The 18171-nt window shown below is 37.7% G+C and overlaps 1 protein-coding gene across 1 annotated transcript; it reads right to left on the bottom strand.

Annotated features, from left to right (window-relative positions):
* Nucleotides 1-306: 306 nt before the first annotated feature.
* LOC120463010 (uncharacterized) lies at nucleotides 307-13516 on the bottom strand. Its single transcript, XM_089129009.1, has 6 exons — nucleotides 13440-13516; nucleotides 12466-12550; nucleotides 10778-11347; nucleotides 9348-9935; nucleotides 5634-8456; nucleotides 307-1577 (listed from the first exon to the last, which is right to left on the bottom strand). The coding sequence occupies exons 2-6, from the start codon at nucleotides 12476-12478 to the stop codon at nucleotides 922-924; spliced, it is 4650 nt and encodes a 1549-aa protein (XP_088985135.1). The 5' UTR covers nucleotides 12479-12550; nucleotides 13440-13516; the 3' UTR covers nucleotides 307-921.
* Nucleotides 13517-18171: the final 4655 nt, after the last annotated feature.

Consider the following 18171-nt stretch of genomic DNA (forward strand, 5'->3'; position numbering starts at 1 on the left):
ATCTCGTTGAGTATGACTGCAGAGACATCTACACTAGGCTTATTTGAGATGAGATAGGCGCGGCTGCAGTGAGGGGAGGAGTGAAAAAGGCGCAGATTCACTCTCGTGCACGTGTTGCTAATAAACTGGATGTGATTTAAGTTCTGTTGCTTTTATATGAAAATAAATATAATGAACAAGACACCCAAAGTACTTGTTATTTAATTACATTCCAAATATGTGTTTATCAATCATTTTTTATTTAATACAGACGCGTTTTTATATTGTTTTAATAAAAATGACAACACACAATAACCCATATGGCACTGAGTTTATTCACCCATATTTTTACACATAAAACATGATATCAGTTTTAAAATCAAACATTTTAAAAGAGAACAATTCATCACTGTTATTTAAGTTACAAACATATAGCACCGCAATTTGTGAAACAAATATTATACAGCGACAAATAAATAAACATCAGAATAAAATTAATTTTAAATATTTAATTAAAAATTATTATTATTATTTTTTTTAAATATACACTCTAAAAAATGCTGGGTTGTTTTAACCCAACTTTGGGTCAAATATGGACTAACCCAGCCGTTGGGTTAAATTTTTACATTACATTTTTAACCCAACATTTCGGGTTTGTCCATATTTGACCCAAAATTGGGTTAAAACAACCCAGCATTTTTTAGAGTGTAAGTATTTGTTGGTTATGAGTATAGTATTACACACACCAAACAACTATAACTTGACCTTTGGTCTATTTATAGGCCTAAACTAAAGCAGATCTCCATGAGTGAAGAGAATGATGGAGTGCTTTAACACCTCCTGACCAAACTCAGGTTTCATTTGTGTCAGTGATTCCAGTATCAACTACATACACAGATCTGCCTTTGTTTCTCTTTTTATTTTCTCTCTTTTTCCCTCTCTCTATTTCTGCTGTTCCTCTTCTTGTCTTAAGATGTGACCATCTGGAAGTGTGTCATTACTGTAGTGTCCTCCTCCATTCTGCTCTACCATTGTGTCAATCTTCTTCAGTAGATCATTCACCTGCTTTCTTCTTCTCATGTTTGTATTGTTGAAGACGTGATATCTGCCTCCACACTGACCAACTAGACTGTTTAAAGCACTGTTCTGCTTAATGAGATTCTTTATGGCCTTTCCTTCTAGCTGATCTCCATGAGTGAAGAGAATGATGGAGTATTTTAACACTTCTTCTCCAAACATCATCTCAATCATCTGAAGAATCTGCTGATCCTCCTCAGTGATCCTCATACTCACAGGAAACACGATGAGGAAAGCGTGTGGGCCAGGACTGGATAAATGGATGCTTCTTGTTTTCTCCTTCATTAACTCATCAGGATGCAGCAGTGTGTCGAATAATCCAGGAGTGTCAACTACAGACACAGATCTGCGTGAAACAGCGGTGTGAGCAGCTGAACATTTCTTGGCAATTGATTTAAACTCTTTTCGTCCCAGTATTGTGTTTCCAGATGCACTCTTCCCAACACCACTCCTACCCAGAAGAACAATCCGTCTGGAGACTGGGGGAATGACAGCAGACACTCTTTGCTGTATTTTTGGCACTGTATGAAAAAAGAAACAGATCACACAATCACTTATTTAACCTCGACATGTACTTTACACAGTGCTCTAATGTACTATTCTAATATACTGCAGTTAACATACTACAGGGCTCCAGAGTAACTTTTTTGACTAGGAGCGCTGTTGCCCCTGAATGAAAATTTTAGGAACATCCTACTGTTTATAGCCTATTATTATTATTTTGTTATTTTATTATTTGTTAAGTGTTTAAATAAGAGTTTTTCAACATCTTACAATTTTTCGTTTTAGGACCTTTAAAGGATGAACAAAAAATGTGTTGGTAATCACATAAAAAATAGAACAAAAAAATAAAACATTTATATGTGATATTATTGAAGTGCTGGGAAAAGATGTGTAGTAGGCTACTTGTAAGCATTTGACCATTTCTTACACATTATCATATTTATGGTTATTAGCCTAAATCCATGGTTCTGTTAGGCTGATTTGTGGACTGAAAGCCTAACGTCAAGTGTTTCTCCTGGTTTCCACGTCAGCGCTGTTTGATCTGATATGGTTTATAACAGAACTGCGCCGAATCGGAGTGTTTCTCGCTGGATCTCGTGGTGTTGATGTTATTAATTCTGAGGCGAATTCAATGGATTTCTTCACTGGATCTCCTAACAGTGTTGCGTGAGCGAGATCGGCCCGCGACTGGCAAGTTCGGGGCTTTATTTTACTGTCAATGGTTCGGATCGCTGCTGCTGCTCCACGGTCCTAATCATACATGAGTTGCATATTTTCGTTCCACTTTCATTTTGTTTGCATTCGCTGCTAGGTAACGACTAACGAGTCGATAGATCGCTGATTGCTCAGAATCAGATGCACATCAGGTTGTGATATTTGTCTCCGTCTCCTTCCCACAGACGTTAACGCGCGCTATTCTTGTCACGGATTCATTGACGCGCCCCTTCCACGCTTTACCATGCGTTTAAAGCCTAGTTCACACTACATGATTTTAAAACGTCGGGCTGAACTGTGCGGTTCACACTACAAAACTTGCTCTCAGTGAAATCAGGAGTGTTCAAGTTTTCTAGCACATCACACCACACAACGTGATTGATCCACAACAGGAGGTGACGCACTACACGAGTTAACAACGCACTACACAGAGATACAACCACGATCGGATGATAAGAGCAAATTATTTGTGACTCAATGAGAGCTGTTTTAGTACTATGCTACGGTCTAAATCCTGAAAATAATCAAATAAATAACGAGTTGACAACAACTCTGTCACCCAACGATTCTATCTTGTCTACAAACCACGTTTTGTCACGAAAAAACACGCAGTAAATAAATAAATATTGTGGCAATTATACCCAGCGAAGAAGAGAACACAACACGCGAATATGGACGTCAGACAGAAACTAGTGCTGCACACAAGCGGCAACCTCCCCATCTCTCTCTTGAAGCCAATACGGAAGTGAATTAAACTGCAATTTATCGAGTGGCCGCTTGAGGCAGGCTGCAGAAGCGAGTTAAATCTGTATCTCCCCCATGTTAAAATGCCCAACTTTACAGCAGAAAAAAACATGTTTACAGCCTGGAGCAAAAAGTGGCTTTGGTCTATTGAGCTAATTTTTTCCTTCATGACAACTGTGAGGGGGGTGAATTTTTTTACAACTGATCTGTTTAAATTATATTTTAGCCTTAAATTTCTGCATAATTAAGGGCGTGGCCACTTGAGTGACAGGTGGATTCTTGCGGCCGCTTTCACTGCTAGCCGTTTGTCTGCTGTCTGTTAGCGTCACCCTCAGCTGTGTTTGTGCTTTTCTCCAGGATTATGTCATACAATTTAATACATTATACCTTCGCCCGTGCACGCCGCTGGATTCCGTCGTGTTGAGTATGGAGAGATCGACCTGCGCCGTGTTTCCAGCTGTTTCCCTCTCATGCACTAATGGATGTCTGATGATATCAGTGCGTTCTCTCCGTCCATGCAATAGATGCACACCCTTGAATGAGCGCGGATTTCTAGTTCATTTACTTGAAGTTCTGAAGTAATATCTTGGTTTGACCCATCTGAGAAACTGAGAGGCGGCCAAAATCAGATTGTAAAATGGACTGAAATTAAAGCTCTTTATATTACGAACTTGACGTGAGATGCCGACTGACATGTGTGCTTGCCTTGAATCACTGTCACATGCACAAGCTTAGAGCAATATTGTAAGTAATTAATACATTTTTAACTAGCAGAATAATAATGCATCACGATGCACATAGTTGACTGCTTGTATGTTGTGAGGAATGTGTGTGATCTGTGTTAATGTATTTGTATTCATGCTCTTAACTAATTTTGCCCCTTATGAGATTAATAAAGTTGATAAAAAAGTAAAGTAAATAGTCTCACTTTTAGTTACGTCTTAACTATTCTAATATTTCGAAGGGCAAAACATGAACTTTAACCATTGGCTTTACTTTTTCAATCAGCTGTCAATTCAGCGGCAGTAGCATAGCATTAGCACCTCAGCTCCACCCGCGTCCCGCCTCTTTGCCCATTTTAATTTGTCCGGTAGTGACGAGAGGTGACGCACTGCCAAGATGGCGACGGCCGGCCCCGCCCACTTTAGTCTTCAAAAACGCTCTTCAGAAACCTATGGGTGACGTCACGGACACTACGTCCATATTTTTTACAGTCTATGGCTGCACACTGTTTGCGCTACGATCTTCTCTGAGGAAAAAAAAGCAAAAAAAAGCAAAAAAAAAAAAAAGAGATTTACCTGGTGTCCTCAACCTATGCGTTGCTATGATTGGCTGTACCCATGACATCACTGAGTTTGAGTCGCGCGACGGCTCTGGATATCTAGCAGGCTAGATATTTTTCTGGGCTCGGCAACGCGTCTGCGAGGCGTCTGCGAGCGTTTTCGCTGCGTTGTTGGCTCTTTCATACTTACAGATTGGCAAGCGTTCATCGTCCGCTAATCTCCTGCGATTTGCACGCGATAACACCCTGACCTGTCGGCGACTCAACGATTTGCAAATCGGGCATAAATCGGGCTTAAAATCCTGTAGTGTGAACTTGCTATAACGTGTGGCAAATTTACTGGTCGCAAAATGCGACCATTTGGTCGCAGTCTGGAGCCCTGTACTAATGCTGTAGCTAAATAATGGGGACCATATTAATGCTGCTTGAAATCAAATAACTGATAAGTTGAATTTAAATTTAAAAATGTACAAATTTAAAAACAAATAAACATTCAGTGATGAACATTTTATTATAATGTAATACTTATTACATCATTTGCAGTTTTTACTTTATGAGTTGCTACAACATCTACTAGTTGATTAGAAAAATCTTTATTACAGTTTTCAACTGTAAGAGTAATCAGTTTTCAGCCTGTACTGCACACTGATAAAAATGATTTTGTGGTGAAGTAAATACTACTGAAAAAACAATTTAATTGACATGAAAAAGGTTAGTTCAGTCAATAATTTAAAAAAATAAGTAAATTCTATAGTAGAACTCAATTAAATCGTGTAGAAATGAAAGCGTAAATATCAACATTATAAAATTAAGTAAAATTACTCAACTTTTCTGATACTGGTGTTCCCATCATGCACTGGGCCATGAATAATTAATGAGGTTGATTTTTCACTGGTTTCCAGCTGTATTTACACTGTTTTATCATTACTTTTGTTGTTAGGATTAGTAACTTGCCATTTTGTGACATTTGGAGTTCATTTTCTACTTAAAATGACACATTCAAACACAAAAACGATCTATCAAATGTTACCGTCATTGTGTATTGTCTACCAAGTATTGACGTCTGCATTCACGCAATGCTACATCAAAAGTGAAGACATGATGAGACACACTGCAAGTAATGATTACTTAAACAGTGTGGTCTAATTCAAAGTTATAATGTATGAGTGAAATGTTGTATTAAGAAACGTTCAATTAAATAGAATAGATATTACTTAATCTTTAATTAGCTAAATAAAATCAGAATGAAGAGCAGACGTATTTCAGCAGGGCTGAAAACAATCTTAGCAAGTGTAAATATGGCCTCTCTAATTAAGCTATAATTTCTACTCACGGTTTGCTGGACTTTGCTGTTTCTGTTTCTCCCATTCCTCTGGTTCTCTCTTCGTCTCCTCACGCATCTCACTCTGGTTCCTCCACGCTTCCTCGATCATCATCTTCATTCGCTTTTTCTCTTCTTCATGATTCTTCATCAGTTCTTCCGTCTCATTCGTTTCCACTGTATTCTGTGTTTTGCTCTCATTAATCGATTGTCTTCTCTTTCTCTTTTTGTCATGATTCGGTCGTTCGTCCTCCATCATCTTCATTCTCTCTTTCTCTTCTTCTAGTTTCTTCATCAGTTCTTCTCGTTCTCTGTCCAGGTTCTCCACTTTCTCCTCCATCATCATCTTCATTCTCTCTTTCTCTTCTTCATGTTTCCTCATCAGTTCTTCTCTTTCTCTCTCCACTCTCTCCTCCCTCAGGATCTTCATCTTGTTTTCTTCCTCTTCATGTTTAGATTGAAGATCTTCTTTCTCTCTTTCCATTTTCTCTCTCTCTTCTTTCACTTTCTGATTAAATTCATCACAGACTCCCTGTTCTTTCTCATCCTCTTCATCTCTTTCCATCTTTTCTTCTAGTTTCTCCCATTCCTCTCGTCCTCTCTTCATCTCATCACGCATCTTCTCCTCACTCTCTTGTTTCTCTTTCATTTCTCTTTTATATTGCTTTTCTCTCTCATTGAACTCTTCTTCTCTTCTCTTTCTCTCTTTCTCTCGATTCTGAAGTTCTTCCTCCATCATCTTCATTTTATCTTTCTCTTCTTCTAGTTTCTTCATCAGTTCTTCTCGTTCTCTGTCCAGTTTCTCCATTATCCTTATCTTTATTCTCTCTTTCTCTTCTTCATGTTTCTTCATCAGTTGTTCTCTTTCTCTGGTCATTTTCTCCTCCATCAGGATCTTCATCTTGTTTTCTTTTGCTTCATGTTTAGCTTGAAGATCTTTTTTCTCTCTCTCCATTCTCTCTCTATATTCTTTCACTCTCTGATTAAATTCATCACAGACTCTCTGTTCTTTCTCTCTTCTTTTCTCATCTTCTTCTTCTCTCCTCTTCTTTTCCTCTAGTTTCTGTTTCTCCCATTCCTCTCGTCCTCTCTTCATCTCCTCACGCATCTTCTCCTCACTCTCTTCTTTCTCTTTGATGTATCTTTTATATTGCTTTTCTCTCTCATTAAACGCTTCTTCTCTTCTCTTTCTCTCTTTCTCTCGATTCTGCAGTTCTTCCTCCATCTTCATTTTAATTTTATCTTTCTCTTCTAGTTTCTTCATCAGTTCTTCTCGTTCACTGTCCAGGTTTTCCAGTTTCTCCATCATCATCATCTTCATGCTCTCTTTCTCTTCTTCATGTTTCTTCATCAGTTCTTCTCGTTCTCTGTCCAGTTTCTCCATTATCCTTATCTTTATTCTCTCTTTCTCTTCTTCATGATTCTTCATCAGTTCTTCTCTTTCTCTGTTCATTTTCTCCACTCTCTCCTCCATCAGGATCTTCATCTTGTTTTCTTCCTCTTCATGTTTAGCTTGAAGATCTTCTTTCTCTCTTTCCATTCTCTCTCTCTCTTCTTTCACTTTCTGATTGAATTCATCACAGACTCTCTGTTCTTTCTCTTTTCTTTTCTCATCCTCTTCTTCTCTTTTTGTCTTTTCCTCTAGTTTCTCTCTCTCCCATTCCCTTCGTTCTCTCTTCATCTCATGGATCTCTCTCTCTTTCCCTTTCAATTGTGTTTTATAATGTTCTACTCTTGCATTAAACTCTTCTTCTCTTCTCTTTCTCTCTTTGTCGTGATTCTGTCTTTCATTCTCTATTATGTTCATCACTCTGACTATTTCGGTGTTGTATTTGGTCTGAAGGTTTTCTTTTTCTGTTCTTATTTTCTCTTTTTCTTGCCTTGTTTGCTCTATTTCTTGTCTCATCTTGTTTCGTATCTCTCTTTCTTTCTCTTGTATTTGTGTTTTATAGTGTTCCTCTCTTTCTATATATTCTTCTCTTTTCTTCCTCTCGTTCTCTATTCCGTTCATCAGTCGTTCCGTCTCTGTGTCGTATTTGTTCTGCAGGTGATCTTTTTCTGTTTTTATTTTCTCTTTTTGTTGCCTAATTTGATCAATTTCATTTGTGAGTGTCTCTCGTTCTTGTCTCATCTCTTCTTTTAGTTTGTCCACCAGTTCTTCTGTTTCTCTGACTCTGTCCATCAGGATCTTCATCTGTTGTTCTTGTTTTTCTCTCTCCATCTCTCTGAACATCTTACAGGAGTAGAAACTCCCTCCGTTTGCGTTCACCATGTGGTCTATCTTCTCCAGTAGATCAGACACCTGTGTTCGGTCTCCAGGCTGATTATTGTTGAACACATGATATCTGTTTCCACACGCTTCGATCAGGTTCATCAGAGGAGATCCAGGTTTTCCCAAACACTGGTCAATGGTTTTGTCCTTCAGATCGTCTCCTCTGGTGAAGAGCACCATGGTGAACATTAAAGATTTCTCTCCAAACGTCTCTTGGATGATCTTCACTGATGTTGCTTCTTCTCGAGTGAACCGTTGTCCTAAATTGAGCACAATGATGAACACATGCGGTCCCGGCAGGATCATGGAGATGCAGTGTCTGATTTCTCTCTGGATCTCTTTATTAGTGAGTTCAGTATCAAACAGTCCTGGAGTGTCGATCACAGTAACGTGTCGGCCGTTGATGTCAGATGTTTCTCTCTGACTCTCTTTAGTCACGGACTCTTGAGATATTTCTGCTGTAAACGCTTTTCTTCCTAAGATTGTGTTTCCAGCCGCACTTTTCCCAACTCCAGTTTTTCCCAGCAGGACAATCCTCAATTCATCTGTGTTTTTTTGTGAGCCTGAAAATGTAAAATATTAAAAAGCATTAAAAACAAAACAAATCGTACAGAAATTTAAGAAACCATCTTCGTTTATTCAACTGACAAGATCAACAGGGGAATTGGGGTAAGATGAAGATATGAAATTTCACTTTTTTTCATAAATTATTCCACTTTTGACCTGTTTTACTATTTTAACAGACTGATCTCATGAAGTAGCGTGTGTATGACACGCCAATTCGTATTTCCATTTTTGGCGTGCTATCAAGACGCATAATCGCTTTTCAGCGTGTTTATGAACGCCGTTGACTTAACGTTATATAAATATATGACTTACCTCAACCCCATCCCTAAACCTAACCGTCACTGGGGTTAATGGCATTTATGACTGGAGATTTGACTGCGTGTACAGACACGCGGAATCACTCGGACGTTAATGGCGTAGACATATACGCATACACGCGGATACACGCGGATAGCTTAAAATGCGTAGAGATAACACGCCACCTGACTCGAAAGTCATGATGTCATGTTGATTTTAATGTCAAACAAGTTTATTTTTACAGTTATATCAATTAAAATTAGAGTGATGTGCCCCTTTCCTTTTCCATAACTGAAAGAGATTAATAACTTTACCTGTACATTTTATACATTTACTTAAAATAAAACAATTATCTTTCAGCTTCACTGTTCCAGAGAATTGTAGTAGTTAGTTATGATCGTTTTTTATTGTATTTGTATAATCAAAATGTTTGGGTTTCAAATTTGACTTTTTTTTTTTGAATTCTGGAATGTTGAAAAGTTGCAAGATCTGTTGTTTAAAAACAGAAATATATAAAATTCAAATAATAATACATATAATAATCAAATATTTCATGTAATTTGAATATTCAAATAATTTCTGGTCATTACCTTGTGACACTAAAAGTGTCTCTTGTGAATGAATTTTCTTCTTCATCTCTTCATATTTCTTCCATATATCCTCCAGAAATGTCTCTGTGGAGAAAAACTCTCCTCTGTTTTCTTCCAGCATCTGCTCAATGTTCTCCATCAATGTGGACACTCGTGTGGTGGGACCAAAGAAATGATGTCGTCCTCCAAACCTCTCAATAACAGACTGTGTTTCTTCATTGAGTTCCTCTGTCTGATGCTCTGAGTTCTGCATTATGAGGATCATCATGTGTTTGTTGATTCTCGAGCTGAAGATCCTCTGGATCTCCTCCATTTCTGCTTTGTCTTCATTATTCAGTGAATCAGGAATAATGAGGAGGAAAACATGAACTCCAGGATGACAGAGAGACACACAGCGGAGAGTCTGACGCATCACTTCCTCCTCTGAGAGATGAATGAGAGCTGGAAGCTCCAACACACTGATCACATGACCATGAAGATCCATGTCTGATCTTCTGTCTTTCTTCTGCAGGATCCGCTTTGATATGGAGGATTTTAATGTGCCGTCACTCCCGCACACAACCAGATTCAGCTTCTCCCCCTCTGAAACTAAAAGAAGAAGAACATTAAAAAACTTTTTACTTTAACTTTTTACTTTTTAATATTAGTTTTTTTATGGCTGCTCCAACTCTGTTAATAAAGCACATTTGTTGTGGCAAGAGAAACTATGACCTGGGCTGCAATCCCTGAAAGAATTGTAAGCCTATTTTGATCATACAGACTATTTATTGCAATTGATCTACAATCAAGTCAGGCTTAAGATGTTTATGGGAAACATAGCCCTGTTCATTATGGTTATGTGTTATTCACTCATCTCACCCAGCATTTTAAATTGATTATACAAATGCTTTAATAATTTATTACAGTAGCTAATTCCAGTAAATCTTTAATAATCTTAAAGTAGAAGAAAAAACACACACAAAAATCCACAAAAATCAAGAATGTACATATGAATCTCAACAATGGTGACAATCACACAAATGCTTCATGTTGCAGTGCATGATGGGAGCCACCAATCAAAACACATCCATGGCTCACTATAATAAATAATGCAGCTGAATTGTCCTGTAATTTTCATTGTTTATTTCTGTTTGCTTTTATTTTGCTATTGTTTTGTTACAACTTTAGTAGCTTGTTTTGTGATGCTCAGAGTTGATTTGTTTGTCTCCAGTTTGTTTATTTATCTCAGGGCTACAATCACCAATGCTAACATAAGACATAAAGTATATAGTCAAAGATTTAGACTCTGAATAACATCAATGACTCGGGTCACACACACACCAGACACACCACACACAACCAGATTCAGCTTCAACCCTTCTGAAACTGATAGAAGAACAATTAAAAACTGTTCATTTATCACTAGAAACATCATTTATCATCACACTCACGTCTTTCTGTGTCCTGTTGCTTCATTGTCAAACACTGTGAAGCTTCAGCAAAATCCAGGTGCCGTCCATCATTCGTTTTCTCAATGTCCTCAAACGTCTGCAGAAGATCATCAGGAGAGCCGTTTCCCTGAAGACTGAAGTGTCTGTTGCAGCATTTCTGAATGATTTTCTGTAGGATGACGTTGGTTTGAGTCGGCTCTTGTGTCGTGAGCACCATGGTGTGTTGATGAACCCGCTCAGAGAAAGAGTCCAGCACCTTCTCCACACACTCTTGATCTTCTGCTGAACACTGATCATGTTTGAGGAGCAGAACGATCACATGAGGTCCTGGATCAGACAGATACACACACTCTCTCACGGTCTGTGTGATCTGATGATCTGAGATGTGTGTGTTGAGCAGCTGAGGACTGTTGATGACCACCACACGTCTGTCCTTCAGTCTTCCTCCGACTCTTTCAACAACATCTGGAGGAGCTTCACTGTCAAACGCTGCTCGTCCTAATATGAAGTTTCCCACTCCACTGTTTTCTGACACACTCTTCCCCAGCAGAACAACCCTCAGATCACTCACTGAAACACACACATGAGAATAACATTATAACAGTAAGATTTTTAGTTTTAATACATCATCATTCAAAATTTGAATTTAAAATGTTGTTTTGAAGTGAGTAAAACTGGCAGTACTAATCTAACTGTTACTGTCTTCGTGTCACGATTTAGATCCAAGGGAATACAGAGATGACTGAAAGGTAACAACTTAGTTTAATAAATAATTCAGAAACAATACAATACCGGACACTAGACGGGACACAGACAGGAACTTAAATACACAGTGGCGATTACCTAAACGATTAGCAACAATGATAAATGTGATTAGAGTTCATGGTGACTGATCAGTGGCGGCAAACACGAGAAATGAATACAAACTAAAAGTCTAATGAACTGAATATAACTGAACATGATGGTGACACTTTGCTTTTTCTTTTGCAAAACGAACCACGGACAACAGCTGTTGAAACAAAAACACTTACATTTGACAATTCAATACAAGAAAATACATTTTGTTTCACAAAAAAAGAGAGAACAGGTCAAAAAATCGGATCAAATGTATTGATTCTCTAAAGGTATTACTGCATGGACATTTTAAGGTGTAGCAGAACATTAAATGTAAGAACATTATGTAAGGTGTAATTCAAACATTTTTATCAAAATAACCCATAATCCAGCAAGTTTTTCTCCCTCTTAGTTTCTTCTCAAACTCTTCTTTTAAAGCTGCAAATCAGAACTAATAACTACATTTGACTAAATGAAAAAGCTGGAATATATGAGTGGATAATGGAAGCATGAACATATGTGTTTCCTCCTCATCCTCTGTCTTCATCTCTCTATGTTTATATCAGTGATGGAGGGAATCCGCTCATGTATTCATCTGTGTGATGCTCGTTAAGTAATCAAAAAGATCATGTATTTTATTATTAATTAATTATTTTATGTTGGTTTTCTGAAGGTTTTATCATACTTCATTTATGGATTTTTCCTCAACACATTCTGCTGTCCTGTTTAATGTAACCAACGGTTGTGTATATGATGAGGTGTTTGAACTGAACCTCCTAGTTTTCTGATTGTTTTCTCCAGCTGTTGATATCTAAACCAGAAATGACTGGCTGATATGACTGATATTGACTGACCTCTGCTGGACATGTTGATATTCTGTTCTAGTACTGTTCTGATATTCTGTCTTCAGTGGATCCTGACGTCTGTCCTTTCATCATCCTGCGAGAGATAACACTGATTTTACTTAATCAGTAATACGATTAATACTATACTACATGTACAATATGTATTATTGCAAGTATTAATAGTATAAATAATTGTATATTGATTGTACATTGCTTAAAATGAATAATATGTTCATATTTAACATGCTGTTGTTTGAAAATATGGTAACACTTTACAATTAGGTCTAATCTGTTAACATTAGTTAATGTATTAACAAACAATAACTAAAAATTAGCGATCTATTTGTTACAGTATTTAGTCTATGTTGGTTAATGCAAATACAGCTGTTCATTGTTTGTTCATGTAGGTTCACAGTTTGTTGTTATGTTAACAAATACATCATTTGATTTTAATAATGTAATAATAGTAAATGTTAAACTTAATATTAACTAAGATTAATAAATTAGGTATTGTTCATTCTGATGTTAAAAAATTATAACTAAATTATTGTTTTTCTGTGTATCTGAGCATCAGTCTACGCTGATATTCTAAAATATATCTCTCAACAACTGTTTTGAAGACAAAAAAACAAACACTTGAGACATTTGTAAAACAACCTTTAAATGAACTTTTAAATCATAACGTATGCAATAATGATAAATTCCTACCTTTATACTTCATAACAACTGATAACAGTTATTCCATTTGTACAATGAAAATATACTGAAAGTTATTCATTGATTCTCAAGGCATAATAGGCTACAACAAAGGTTCGTTTTGTTTTTCTGAAAGTGAAACTAACGATTTCTTCAACATCAGCTCATGGTTATTAATTACACTCAATTACACTACACTTACAATAACATCTTTCTTTTGTGTCGCATATCATTACGTTATATCATACGCTCCGAAAATACTGTATAAAAAGTAAAACTACTGTTACCTTCATGTCGATGTTAGTAATTCCCTTCATCAACGCAGGAAGTAACCTGTGTGTGGGCGGGGTTTGTGACGAAACACTTTTCGTTGCCTGATGAGGTGTGTTCGACATCGCCTGCGGCTGGATGCAACCGGGGAGGAGCTGCAAATGGAGACGTGAAGTCGGACAATTTCTGGTTCCCGTACTGACGGCTCACGTGGTGTTTGCATGCTTTACCACAGCAAAGTGAAATAAATGCAGCATTTGCCAAATAAACAGATATTTCAGACACATTTTCATTCAACACTTTACTGCTTCATACAGCATCTGTTTGAACTGGAATAAAGTTCAAAATAAGCCTATAATCAATGACGTGGAGTCAACGTTTTTTAATCAGTTTTATTTTGATAAACCTGATAAACATGACACAATATAACATCGGGACTACATGAAAAGACTGTTATAGAAAACAGATTTGTGAGCTTTAGTGGAACTAAATATGCGAGAATAAACACGAAACGCACGTGATCGTTGTCATGCGTTGAATCCGACGAATCGTGGAACAGCTGTGACATCATCAGAGCTCGTGCAGCCGCTCTTGAGAAGCTGCGCTGGCTGAGTCCTCCGGCTACTCTCGTATCGCTCTCGCGGTACTTTGATGGCATACATCACAGTCACGTGGAGTCAGCGCTGCATCAAGTCGGACAAAATTTCTAACCGGCATGCACTGTTTCAAGTCAGCCGCCGATCGGTCTGCGCAGAGCTGCATGAAGTCGACAAGCGTTATCTTGAGGTCGGGTTCATCATATCCACCTTATTCTGCTGTAAACATTGGGCGCCGCCATGACAACGATCACTGATGGGTTTAGACTGGTACTTAATAATAATAATAACACAGTAGTGTATGGTTAATATGATAGCATAGCCTGTTGAAAAATGGATTTAAAAAGGCTATGTTTGTTTTACATTTTTTGCACAATATGACTATTCAAGCTGTTAGGAATTAGGAAAATTAGGAATGTTAAATAGGCTTAAATGTATATTGCAGCACAGGGTGAAGTCAGTATGTACATTAACGACGATTTGAGACAAATAAATGCAATTTTAATATAAAACTATGCAAATGGCGCTCTGTGGCGCGGCAGGGTTTTGAACACGGTCCTGGGCGGCGCGGACAGACGCCGAATGGCGCCGCCGGTGTGTGTACACACATAGAGAATAATGTGTTCGAATTTTGAAGACATGACGCTGCGTGACGCGACGCTGCGCTGCGCGCCCGGTGTGCGACCCCCTTAAGAAGCCACATCATATCACAAATTATGCTCAACTGTCGTTATGAAGTGAGTTTGGAGTAAACGTATGTAATTTAATGGTGTCTTTTGTTGGACGAGAGGTTCATAAATGCTTCTAATGTTTGGAAATATGTTTGACGCGTGTTCCTTTTTCAAATGCATGTTATAAGTGACTCAACTCACAGTACTTTCAGATGGAGCAACGTTTACAGAACCGTATTTCAATGACGAGCTGCGCGTAAAAGATTATCGCAGCCTTTGCGATTTCAAAATCGCGATAAGCCATCTCGATTTAAGTGCGATTACATGTAAATTGCGATTAATCGTGCAGGCCTAGACCCAGCCAGTTTTGTCCACGGTTTCCATGTAGGCCCCACACGGGTTTGCCCAGATGAAATGAACACTGCGCAGTGTGCACACTACAGGCTGTTAAATGCAACACTCATCAGTGTTAGAGTCAATGAGATAATTAAGTGATTGAATAATGATTGAGCGTTGATGAACACCTGCTGTCAACAAGCAGTATCACTGAAAAAAAAAAAAGAAACACAACTTCTTCCAGCCACAGCTTTAGATTAAATTAATTGAATAAAAAAATACATAACATCTCTCAAGATCTGTTTAAACAACTCCACAAACAGCATTACTAGCTTCACTTATATATTATTCCAAATGTATTAACGCAACACATTAATACAATATATTTTTTCATAAATGTTTAATATATTTTAACTATTTAATATATTGAAAATGTAAATGTATGGAAATACAGTATGTTTTGTTCCATGAGAGATGTTACCACACAATAGGGAATCCTGGGTTCTCTTTCTGTCGTCATGTTCGATATGGTGTCGAACCAACACAAAGGGGGTCATCCTTGAGAGCCACAATCACCTCTGAGAGTATCAGATGATAAGGTAAGCGGGTATCTACAAAAACAAGGCAACCTATCGCATTCAACTTTTTAAGTTACCTCAACTAATCCACTCCAGTTAAAATCAACTTTTTGCTCATACTTTTGCTTATGTTCTTCTCATTGAAACTTTTGCAATTTATTTGTCCGGGTAAAACTGTGTGGCTCTAGTGTTAAGAGGCAAATGATGTTCATGTCGTGTAGTTAGCTTTGAAAATCAAACACGGAGTTGAAAAAACAAGGACTGTAGCTGCCTGCATTGCTACACATTCTTTAGCTGTCTTGACAATACATTTTAAGTTAAAAACGCTTCTTATTACTGTTACGATAGCCAGCCCTTCTGGATTATCCTACTCAAGTTTCAGCGCCCCCTTTTGTATGTTTATGGACTCACATAATTGCTTCCTAGTATGCAGGACTGCTGATTGCCCAGATAGCAAACTGACATTGAATCAACGTGGAAATATGACATAGAAACAATGTTGATCTGACATTGTTTTGCTCATCGAATTAACGTTGAACCAACGTCAGATGCGTCATTCTTTCAAAACTAACGGAAAATCAACTTGAAATCAACGCGTTGTTTCAACGTTATGAAAGCAAACCAATTTTCGATTTTCATTTAGCTTTGAAGAATGCCGCGTCTGACGTTGGTTCAACGTTAATTCGATGAGCAAAATCAACGTTGTTTCAATGTCATGAGAGACATCGTTTCCACGTTGATTCAATGTCAGTTTGCTGTCTGGGTGTCTATCACCTGTTCTGATTTAACTCTGATTAGATAACCTGTATCTGGCTTGCAGTGTTGGGGAAGCTACTCTGAAACTGTAGTTTGACAAGCTACAAGCTACTCATAAGTTAAAGTAGTTAAACTACAGTCAAGCTACCCTTTTGGAAAAGTAGTTAGCTAAGTTACTATCAAAAAGTAGCTAGCTACATTGAAACTACTTTTGTTTTTTGAACAACGTATATTATAAATAACTGAGTAAGTGTCTGAGGAATGTTTTAAGTAAAATATTTAGTGTTTAAAATAATGCAATACAATTATAATTTCAAAGAGTTTACACAACACACAACACTCAAATATTTCAGACTGTTTGTCAAAAGTACAAAATTGCAACAAATAGCCTACAACATTGCAAGAACAAAATATACATCCAACGTAAATTGCATGTAGAACATTTTCTCAAAAATACCAATTGAACTTGGACAAATAAGGCCATGGGTAATTAAAGTTAGTTGTTTCTCCATCCTCCAAATCTGCCGTCACGTCTTGCTCCATCATGGATTATCATAATATGGGTGTGTCAACACACTTCTGTACGTCAGTGAACCGTTAGCCGCAAGACGCGTGATTAAACAACAGGTGGCGGTAATGGCAAAAAATGAGATTGTAATCTAACAAGAAGAAGAATATCATTGTATCGCGCTGATTCGCGCAGGCTTGAGAAACGCAATGTAGCTTTTGCTTGCGCTACACCGCTACTTGCTGCAAAAAGTAGTTAGCTACTGGAAAAGCTACACTGTTTAAAAAGCAACTGAGCTACTGCCAAGCTACTGAAAAATGTAGTTAAAGGATTAGTTCACTTTTGAAAAAACTTTTGCTGATAATTTACTCACCCCCATGTCATCCAAGATCAAGATGTCCATGTCTTTCTTTCCTCAGTCGAAAAGAAATTAAGGTTTTTGATGAAAACATTCCAGGATTTTTCTCCATATAATGGACTTCAATGGGAACCGGATGGTTCAGGGTCAAAAAGACAGTTAATATCAGTTTCAGATGCAGCTTCAAATGTCTTTAAACGACACCAGACGATGAATAAGGGTCTTATCATGCGAAACGATCGGTTATTTCAAAACTTATTCCAAAAATGTAACTTTTCTAAGGACAAATGCTAGCCTTGTAATATATTGTGAGGCGCGTTTGCAACGTCACGTAATACGTAATTACGTTCAAAAGGTCACGGGCGACGTAGCCGGAAGTACAGAATCAAAATCGTCCGACATCGTTGTTTTACCTTTTAATTCCTTTTTTGTAAACGGCGTTTGAGTTAGTTTTCACGTTCAACCTATGCGTTCAACTTGTAAACACTGACTCTGTACTTCCGGCTACATCGCCCGTGACCTTTTGAACGTAATTACGTATTATGTGACGTTACAAACGCACCTCACAGAATAGAGCAAGGCTAGCATTTGTCCTTAGAAAAGTTACATTTTTGGAATAAGCTTTGAAATAACCGATCGTTTCGCATGATAAGACCCTTATTCATCGTCTGGTGTCGTTTAAAGACATTTGAAGCTGCATCTGAAACTGTCTGTTATTAACTGTCTTTTGGACCTTGAACCATCCGGTTCCCATTGAAGTCCATTATATGGAGAAAAATCCTGGAATGTTTTCATCTAAAACCTAAATTTCTTTTCGACTGAGGAAAGAAAGACATGGACATCTTGGATGACATGGGGGTGAGTAAATTATCAGCAAAAGTTTTTTCAAAAGTGAACTAATCCTTTAAGCCTGGTTCTCGACACACCTTCGCTTAACCCTGAATCT

Source organism: Pimephales promelas, chromosome 3 (genome assembly GCF_988280905.1).
Source record: "Pimephales promelas chromosome 3, fPimPro1.hap1.1, whole genome shotgun sequence".
Lineage (NCBI taxonomy): Eukaryota > Metazoa > Chordata > Actinopteri > Cypriniformes > Leuciscidae > Pimephales > Pimephales promelas.

Bases quoted from the DNA above. Each gene is read 5' to 3' on its own strand.
- LOC120463010 (XM_089129009.1), bottom strand. The intron at 8,457-9,347 runs GTAATGACCAGA...TTACATTTTCAG, and splicing joins GACACTTTTAGTGTCACAAG to GCTCACAAAAAAACACAGAT. The intron at 1,578-5,633 runs GTGAGTAGAAAT...TTTTTCATACAG, and splicing joins ACAGCAAAGTCCAGCAAACC to TGCCAAAAATACAGCAAAGA.